This window comes from Sinocyclocheilus grahami, unplaced genomic scaffold (assembly GCF_001515645.1).
Source record: "Sinocyclocheilus grahami isolate Dianchi unplaced genomic scaffold, SAMN03320097.WGS_v1.1 scaffold5.1, whole genome shotgun sequence".
Classification (NCBI taxonomy): Eukaryota; Metazoa; Chordata; class Actinopteri; order Cypriniformes; family Cyprinidae; genus Sinocyclocheilus; species Sinocyclocheilus grahami.
In genome coordinates, this window is record NW_015505184.1 from 4,191,962 (window position 1) to 4,201,801 (window position 9,840).

The following is a 9,840-nucleotide window of genomic DNA, read 5'->3' on the forward strand; positions in this document are numbered from 1 at the left end:
AGCAAAGCACTTAGTTACTCAGCCATCAAGGGATGTGAGTGATAGCCTATATTTGTTCAGTTCCCAACCAACCGTGAGCTGCATGGTTGCCAGATAAGATGTTTCTCTGTAAAGTGTGGACTCCTGAGCCCCGACTCACCTCATCGCCATGCCAACTCCCACACAAATGACAACAGTGCAGAGCCCCAGCCATGTTGCTATGCTGCTCAACCTGAGCGAGCAGATCCCTGGAGATCAAGCTCGAACATAACAGAATATATTAAGAGTGCATGTTATATTTTACTCTTAAGATGTAGAATCAGATAGCATGAAATCTGTAAGTCATTTCTTGGTTGACCGTGTAGCACTTTGTTTGTGTTTTAGTGGTCCGACCTGTCAGCATCTCTTATCATCTTTGATGTACATTGAAACGTTCAATGTTATTGACACTATCAATATAATTGACAACCTTTTGAGTCCTCCACCCTAAACCTCACCACTTCTCAAAGTTTCAACATTTTAGTAAACATATATAAATATTGTTATATATTTATTGTATATTTACAAGATACAGGAGATTCCCTTATATGTGTAGACTTTAAAATGCATGCAAATTTTAGAAATCACATAATATAGAATGTCAGATGTTAGTACTTTTTTTTAAAGATTTATTTTTGGCATTTAATTTAGATAGAACAGTAGGTCGACAGGAAGCGAAGTGGGTGAGGGAGAGAGAGAGAGAGTGGGGGGGGGAGATCGGGAAAGGTCCGCGAGCCGGGACTCGAACTCGGGACGTCCGAAGCACAAAGGCGCTACATGTCAGCGCACTGCCCACGAGGCCATAATTCAGTGTTTCTTAATGACAAATGTTCTTAAGTACCTGCAGTGATGCTGAAATAAAAGCCAATAAACAACAAGATTAATACATTATAACAAATTAGATATTATTTATATATTGTATATTATAAATTATATGCATATTATATTAATTATATATCATTTTATTCATAATTATAAATATCATTTTATATATTTATTAAAATATATATATTAATTATATTACAATAATTTATTTAAAAAATTGCTTTCCCACTGCAAACAAAATAAAATGTAAAAATTATTAAATAATATTTAAAAATTTAAATAAAATTACGGAATTCTTTGAAAATAATTGAATGGAACCAGGATTTCACATAGAACATTATAATGTCAAATTATTTAAATGCACTAAGTAAATGTGATGGCACACATAATAATACAATAAAATCTTATTAGTTATGAGGATTTGTAAACATTAGTACAGTTCTAAAACTATGTTTTAATACATAGTTTTAATAAATGGATGTTTCAGGGGTTTTTTTCATGAGTGTTTTGTCATTCCATTTGGTGCCACTCATGATCATGCCACACTTCACTGTTTAAATATGATAAGTGTGAAGTTATTTCTAATCCTTTTTTGTTGTTGTTGTTACAGGACAGGTCTTTTTATGCTGGTTTTGGCTTCTCCAAATGCTGCATGTGACTGAAGGAAGCGCTAAGGAATGTGAGTGTCCATCTGCCAGCATTTTGTCTCACTTTCCATCTGAGGTAACCAGTGACACTTGCTGCTTGAACTACTCAGGATCCACCTTCAACCAGGTTCCCTGGGCGGCTTTTTTGTCGCATGCACACCTGCAGGTTTTGGACCTGTGTAACTGTAATATCAGTCACATTGATCACAGTGAGGTCGGTGATGCTGTCAGTTCATTGAGGGAGCTGTATCTTGGCCAGAACAGACTGACATCTCTGCCAGATGACTTCCTAGCTAAAGCCTATAGTTTGGAAGTGCTGGATCTGGGAGAAAATCATCTGAAACATCTACCCGAGCAGTTTCTGCAGAGCTCGGACAAACTGCGAGCGTTGATCCTGGGATGGAACCAGCTGAGCGCTCTGCCTCATTCAGCGCTTAAGCCTTCGCTAGAGCATCTGGAGCTCATCGGAAACCCCTGGGCCTGCACATGCTCGCTGTTGGAGGGCCTTCAAGGTGGTCCACACATCAACTCCAGCAGCCTTCAGGACCTCGTAGGTAATCTGACCTGTGCCTCTCCTCAGAATCTCGCAGGACGGACTGTTTGGTCTTTGCAGACGAATGACGTGTGCCATTTGGCCAACCTGACTGCTCTCTTCATCCTGCTTCCCCTGTTCCTCCTCCTCAATTTGGTGCTCTGCTGGTGCTGTGGGACGAAGAAGAAGAGGAAAGATAGCTCATCGTTCAGCCCGTCTCGCAAAAGATCCAACAACTCCCATTGCAATGGACGGTGGCCACATGCCAAGCTGCCAACTGGGGAGTCAGCAGTGTTTGTAGACGGTGGAAAGGAGGTCATACTGAAGAACCAGCTGATGCTTCAGCCCTCGTCCAACTTGTTGGACAGCACTCGGGATATTTATGAGGAGGTGGAGATCAAACTGGGCTCTGTAGACTCACTGGCCCCTCTGCCGTCCGCTTGCTCCACAGAAGGGACCGTGGGAAAGCAGGACCTGGACACGGTGAGTGTGAGTGAAGTGATGAAGGACTCAGCCGATCGGGAGAAGGCATACCTGACCCAGTCCACTGAATACTACAGCCTGGTTCTCGGGATTGAAATCGAGGACTCCGATCATGGAGAGTATGAGAGTGTGGACCTCTCGTGACAGTACAGGAAATGGTGCATTTGACTGAGATACTCAGAGATGCAAGCAAGTACACTGGAGTTTGGGGAAGTTTTCTTGGTCAAATTTCATGGGCGAACCCAGTCCTTCCAGTAAGAATCCGCAAAGAAGAAGAGGAGTTTTGTGTGACGGTGATACCGACTGCTCATGTTGATCACAACTTGCCTCGCTGACCAACTCAAAGCTGCTTGGTTTGAAAGTGACATCTGCGTGAGCAGTTTTTTGCTAATGTGACTGCACCTTCAGTAAGAATGTTTCCCCTTTGGTTGCAAATGCACAGTGAACGTTGCTGTTAAAGGAAGTCACTGCGCCATGTGAAGCCATTACTTTTGCATACAACGTGAATAAATTACTGTACTGATAAAGTGTCAAATGGAGCTGTTTGCAGACTCCGTCTGTTGCCAAGATAAGCTATCATATAGCTGTCCCCTGGATATTTTCATTATATTGAGATTTTTATATCTTCGTCCTCTACTGTAATTTAGATGGGAAGTTTTATTATTGTAATATTACTTTGTGTTTCACATTCAGTTACAGTGTATAGAGTCAATGTAAAATGTATTTGGTGTCACATACAACTTATATATCATCATGAAGAGGAAAAGTAACAGTAGAGAGCAAGAGAATATTAAACAGAACCACAGTTCAGCCTCTGGTCTTTATCTTGAGTAATCAAATCTGCTCAAATTTGATGTATGATGGACTAACATTTCTTTCCTACACAGAATTTTGGAGGGTTACTGTTTATGTAATTATGTAAATGTTGAAAACAGTGATTATTTAGTCAATAATGTCTAGCCTGTTTCCACAGATGGCTTCAGCTGATATAATCATTATTTTGGCTTTGTTAATAATTAATGTATTTTTAGTTAAAATTCAACATAAACAGCTGTACTAGTCAAATGAAGTGGCTTTTAGATAAGATCAGACTGACTCGGCAAGTAAACTTTAACATAAGCAGATTTCAGTGGAAAGCCTAAATAAAGCAGGAGAGGTTATGTACACCATTCAAAACAAGTAACACTCAACTTTTACCTATAAAATGACTTATAACTGTCTTTTTGTTGATTGAAATAAAGCTGAAATAAAATATAAATATTAGATGAAAAATGAAAACTTTAAAAACTTAAAATGAAAATGAGAGATGTTGCCGTGGCAATGAAATAAAATAGGTTTAAGCTGAAGTACTAAAATTACTAAAACTGAAATAAAAATGAATTAAAACTAATCAGTAATATTTAAAAAAGCTAATAAAGATAAGAGAAGTACATGAAAGATAAAATAAAATAAAAATATATAAGAAAATATAAAAATAATATTAAATACTATAACAGTATATAAGTAATATACAATAACACTGTCCATGTCTATATGACATAACGATAGAACAAACCTAGTACAATTTCTAAGGTCGGCAACAAAAAGGCCAGAAAAGAGTGATGGTCAAACAACACACGCAGTTTTTGTGCATATGAGTTACACTGGACTTTCTGTATAAATGTATTATGATAACTTGTGACATCATCAAACAATCCTAAAAATTAGAAATTATATTTCATTGTTGGCTTCAAATAAATGCTTTTTCACATAATTGTTGATTTGCATTTTTTTTAGACTGATTTTTAACTCTTTCAGTGTTAGCTAATTGGACTACATGCTCTAATCATTGGTTGTTTAACTGAAATTGCGAAAACATTTCTTAATTACACTCAATCCTAAGGGACGAAGTATGAAATGAATATAGCCGTTCCAGAGTCTCACACTGGCCTTCACTAGATCTGCTTCTGTGTCCCCATAATGACCCAGCCCATTCATTAGTGGCTGAAATCACTCCGCAGTAATGGAAATCTAGCTCTGATTTCCTCCTGTGTGGGAGTTTGTAATTATAGCATTGGGTTACTCCATCCAGTAAAACCTGCAGCGCCTTAATTGCCTCACAGGCATCTCTACCTGCCTGCTGTGGGACAGAGTCTTATATTTTGGGCTCTGTGCTGGGCACTTTACAGTTGTGAAATTTCTATTTTTAAAGCTTGCCTGAACAGACACAATTACAACTGAGAACAAAAACTTGTTCTTTTAGAACAATGCAATTATTTAAACCATCACTGCAATTATGAACATGCCCTAATAACATATAAATCATTGTCAAAGTTTTGCAATTTTTTAGCAAAGACATTGATTTAGTGATTACCAGAAAGGTTTTGCTCAAACAAAAATGTAAAATGATGTTTCCTGAAAAACCTTCAAGCCTCTCAAGAGATGAATTTTTTGAATGACAATTTGTTCCTTTAAGAGCAAAAAGTGATAATATATTATTGGCTTTTACTGATTCATTTGTAATTTTTAAAAAATATATTATATATGTTTGACTATTGTCTTGATGTGTTTTACATGTATGATTCTTACCTAATTGAATTCAGCTGGAAAACAAGATATGTAAACAATGTCTCAAGGGGAAGTCTGGGTTAAACAAAACATGTGATCAAGCTTTTGCTTTATTTAACAAGGGAGGGAAGGGGTGTTCAGCTTGTATGAAGTGAACTGAAGTGCTGTGGTGGGCCTCCTAAACTGGAGTAACTCCGTACTTTCTTTTCCTTATAGTGTCTACTGCCCCCTAACGTTTGCTGAAAATCTGTATATAGATAAAAAATTATTGTAGATAGATATATTTTCTCTTTTCCCTTAATTAGACTGTTTGGTTGGATATAAAGCATCTCTAGTTGTATAACTTGTTTTGGGTGTTTTTGTCGATGAGCAGTTCACGTGTGAATGGTTTATAACGGTGATATGAAAGAGGATTTATAACACTGCTATTTACCAGTTATGTAAATATGTTTGCACTTGATATCATCTGCTATTATAATTACTTATGGCTTATGGCCTTTCAAGAAATTCATGTTTTATTGCATATGCCATGTCTAAGAATTCCTAAATCCTTTTAATGCTTGTTGTTATTTCATATTAATATTAACATGCATCACACTCTTAAAAATAAAGGTTATTTTTAGTGGCATCTATGGTTCCATGAAGAACCTTTAACATCCGTGTAAACTTTCCGTTGCACAAAAGGATTCTCAGATCATTAAAATGTTCTTCACACTAGGATGAAAAGTGGTTCTTTTAAGAATTGTTCACTAAAGGTTCTCTGGGGAACCAAAAATGGTTATGGAATCACTGTAAAAAGAGAAAAGAAAAAATACAAGTTTTTTATTATTATATACAAAGAACTTGAAAGACAATTTGCAAAATGAATACCTTGTCATAAATTATAACTATAAACGCACAGTAATCATTCATAATGATGAGACCTGTGTGAAACTGACATTGACCATAAACATGTTCTTTTAAACTGGGTTCCCAAACCATAAATCACAGGATGGATTGATAGCTCCACATTAAAGACATATATATAAAGGAGAAAACAAGAGGTGTGATTTCTCTCTAAAAGAAGACGAGCTTGAAGCACTAAGGTAAGAACAACAACAAAAAGACTATTCTATATGACAAATGTGTCACAGAATTGTGAAAACTTCTTAATTTTTTGGAGTGTTTTTCTAGTATTCCACCATGACGGTATCCTACACGCTCAAGGTGGCCAATGCTAAGTTTGGAGGCTTCACGAAGTTACTCTTCCGATGGAAAGGAAGCATTTACAAGCTTCTATACAGAGAATTCCTGGTCTTCTGTTTACTGTACAGCTTCATCAGTATTCTATACCGGTATCATGACATTCAAAACATTAATAATCCACATTTTTTACAATTTCACATTCTTTTGGCTGAAGATTTTTATCCAAAGCAAATTATAAGCGAGCAACGTTTTGAGTGCCAAGTCATAAGAACATGCCACTTTTTGTAATGCCAGTACAGTTCATACGGAAAGGCCAAGTTTTAAGGTTAGTTAGAAAACTAATTTAATGCAAGTGATATGTAGAAAGTAGAGATACTTCAGATATTGGACTTGGTTATTCAAGTGCACATATGAAGAACTGTTGTCCCTCCAAAACTCAATCAATCCATGTTGCATCTTACAGGTGTGTCCTCAATAACGAACAACAAGAGGTGTTTGAGCGACTTGCACGCCATTGCAACAAGTTTGCTAAACTCATCCCTATGTCATTTGTTCTTGGTGAGCATAGATGTTCTGACCATAGCAACATGACATTACTAACTCTTTGGGTTCCTTGCACTAAGTTAAACTGGTCTGTGGTGCTTGTTAGGGTTCTATGTCACCCAGGCGTTTCAGCGTTGGTGGGGTCAATATACAAGCTTTCCCCTGCCAGACAACCTGATGATGGTCGTATCTGGAAATGTCCACGGCACAGATGAAAGAGGCCGTCTTCTGAGGAGAACTCTGATGAGGTATGCAAACCTGTCGTCGGTCCTCATCCTGCGCTCCATCAGTACACGAGTACGCAAGAGATTCCCAGCTCTGGAGGACATTGTGGAGGCAGGTAAGAACTTGTTTGGGAGGAATAGAAGTACTGGATTACTTTTCAAGGTGTTTTCAACAAATCGCTATAATAAAGTATGGAACCTTTGCATTGTTTTCTACAGACTATATACTCGGTAATGCTAATTACACAAAACTTTCTTCATACAGGCACAGAAAGTAGCTATAACTTGCAGTTCAGTAAGTGAGTCAGACAATGATTCATTAGCTGTTATGATGTATTTAATTCAGTTAAGGATTTGTATGTTTTTGATTCACTAAAAAGAACTTTACTTCACATTATCCCGTGACCGTAGACTGGACAAGTGGTTTGGAGAATCCATGGAGGTGTGGTAGCATTGTACATTTTTAATTCACTAGAAAGGATCATCTCATAAGATCCAGTTGTTCATGAAGCAGCCTGCTAACAATTTTATGATTCATTAGCTGTTATGATGTATTTAATTCAGTTAAGGATTTGTATGTTTTTGATTCACTAAAAAGAACTTTACTTCACATTATCCCGTGACCGTAGACTGGACAAGTGGTTTGGAGAATCCATGGAGGTGTGGTAGCATTGTACAAGCATTGTACATTTTTAATTCACTAGAAAGGATCATCTCATAAGATCCAGTTGTTCATGAAGCAGCCTGCTAACAATTTTTAGTTCTCAGAACGTTGTGAAAACACACATATAATGTTCTCTGTTGGCTAGCCAGGCAAGTCTTCTTTAGGTAAATCCCCAAAAAAACCTGTTAGTTTGGTGAACATTTCCCAGAATGCTCTTATTTGGTTCCCCAAAAATGACCAAATGGGAACATTAGGGTAAGGTTCTGTGTTTGTTGGTATTTATTTGTGAAGCTGCCAAGTCTGGTCACTTTGTGTGTTTTTAATTCACTAAAAAGAAGTGGCTCATAAGAATCTTTTATTTGTGAAGCGGACTAAAGTTGTGTTGAATGTTTTTGATTCACAAAAAAAAAAATCAGTTGATAATTATTTATTTGTGAATCAGACTACTCTGGTCATGTTTTTGCAAGGATAACTCAATAAAAAAGACATTTCTTGCCAATACATATTAAAAGCAGACTAAGGAAAAATATGATTTCTTTTGACTTGGAGGTGAAGTGGTGCAGGAAATACTGAGCCACTGGTATGTGCCATTCCAATTTACTTGATTCCGAAGAATATATCTATCATAGCATGTCATTGTCTTATTCAAAACCAGTGAATTTGTCAGAATTACACTCTGGGAAGCATTTATTTGACATTACTTTTTTTGTTGTTGCAGGATTCATGACCGCAGACGAGCTCAAAAAACTAAACCATCTGTACTCTGACTTCAACAAATACTGGATGCCACTTGCATGGTTTGCAAATCTGGCATCACAAGCGAGAAAAGAAGGGCGTGTGAAAGATGACATAGCCTTGCGACTGCTCATGGATGTAAGTGTGTTTAAACATGTCAAGATGACGCATGCGTGCCATAAAAGCACAATAATTCCTTCCTTTCTTCCTCTTTGTCAGGAGCTGAATAACTATAGATCAAAATGTAGCATGCTCTTCCACTATGACTGGATCAGCATTCCCTTGGTGTACACACAGGTGAAGTTCATCTGACAGATCTTTCATGGGTGTAGCTCACCGTATGAACTTCTGCTAATCTCACTTCTGTTTGGATGCAGGTAGTGACGGTGGCTGTGTACTCCTTTTTTATGTTCTGCTTAATTGGGAGGCAGTTTGTAAAGCCTGAGAAACCTGATGAAGACAAAATTCATCTGGACCTTTATGTCCCCATTTTCACTCTACTGGAGTTCTTCTTTTACGCTGGTTGGTTAAAGGTATGATTGCTAGTATAAGAGCATATTTTGTACTACATAATTGGTTTGATTTCTCTAAAATTAAGGGTACATGTGTTCTTAAAGGTAGGGGAACTTATTATCAACCCATTTGGAGAAGATGACGATGATTTTGAGACCAACCAACTCATAGATCGCAACATTCAGGTTAGTAAATCAATACACACATGAATCAATAAGTAAATCCATTTCAAAGGATGCACATGTTGGATCGTAACCACTCATGGTAATGCTTTTCATTTAATCTAGGTTTCCATGCTAGCTGTAGATGACATGCATCAAAATCTTCCTCTCCTTGAGAAGGACAAATACTGGATGGATAAGGGTCCTTCATATCCTTCAGCTACTATGAAGCCTGTCTTCATGGGTTCCACACATGACATGAGGTACAATGATAGACTGTAACACCTATCCATAATTCATCCAACAAAATCCCATCATAATCCTATCCATCATAAAAGATATGTAATGTTAAGACCGCCAACATTCAATATACTGTGGGCTATATCATTATTCCAGACATGTAAGACGGTTGGTCACTTAACGTTAACAAATGTTATCTATTATCAAACACAATTACTTAATGAGGAAACTGCTATTTGAAACTTGTAAGTTGTGAATTTATTTAAAAATCCTTGTGATTTACTCTCTTGAAAGGTTAGTTAACCCAAAAATGAAAATTACTCACCCTCGTGTAGTTCCAAACCCGTAAGACCCTTGTTCATCATCGGAACACAAATTAAGATATTTTTGATGAAATCCAAGACTTCCTGACCCTCCATAGACAACAACACAACTCTCAGATTTCATTAAAAATATCTTAATTTGTGTTCCAAAGATTAACAAAGGTTTTATGGGTTTGGAACGACATGAGGGTGAGTAATTA

General features: G+C 37.1%; 1 protein-coding gene across 1 annotated transcript in view; it reads right to left on the reverse strand.

The window, feature by feature from the left end:
- Positions 1–206: 206 nt before the first annotated feature.
- The window catches only part of LOC107586003 (E3 ubiquitin-protein ligase HECTD3-like), a 44,988-nt gene continuing 35,354 nt past the window's right edge, over positions 207–9,840 (reverse strand). Inside the window, exons 18-19 of the mRNA XM_016273219.1 lie at positions 3,307–3,311; positions 207–239 (exon numbers count right to left, since the gene is read on the reverse strand). Coding sequence (XP_016128705.1) covers positions 207–239; positions 3,307–3,311 — 38 coding nt within the window. The remainder of the gene's footprint in view (positions 240–3,306; positions 3,312–9,840) is intronic.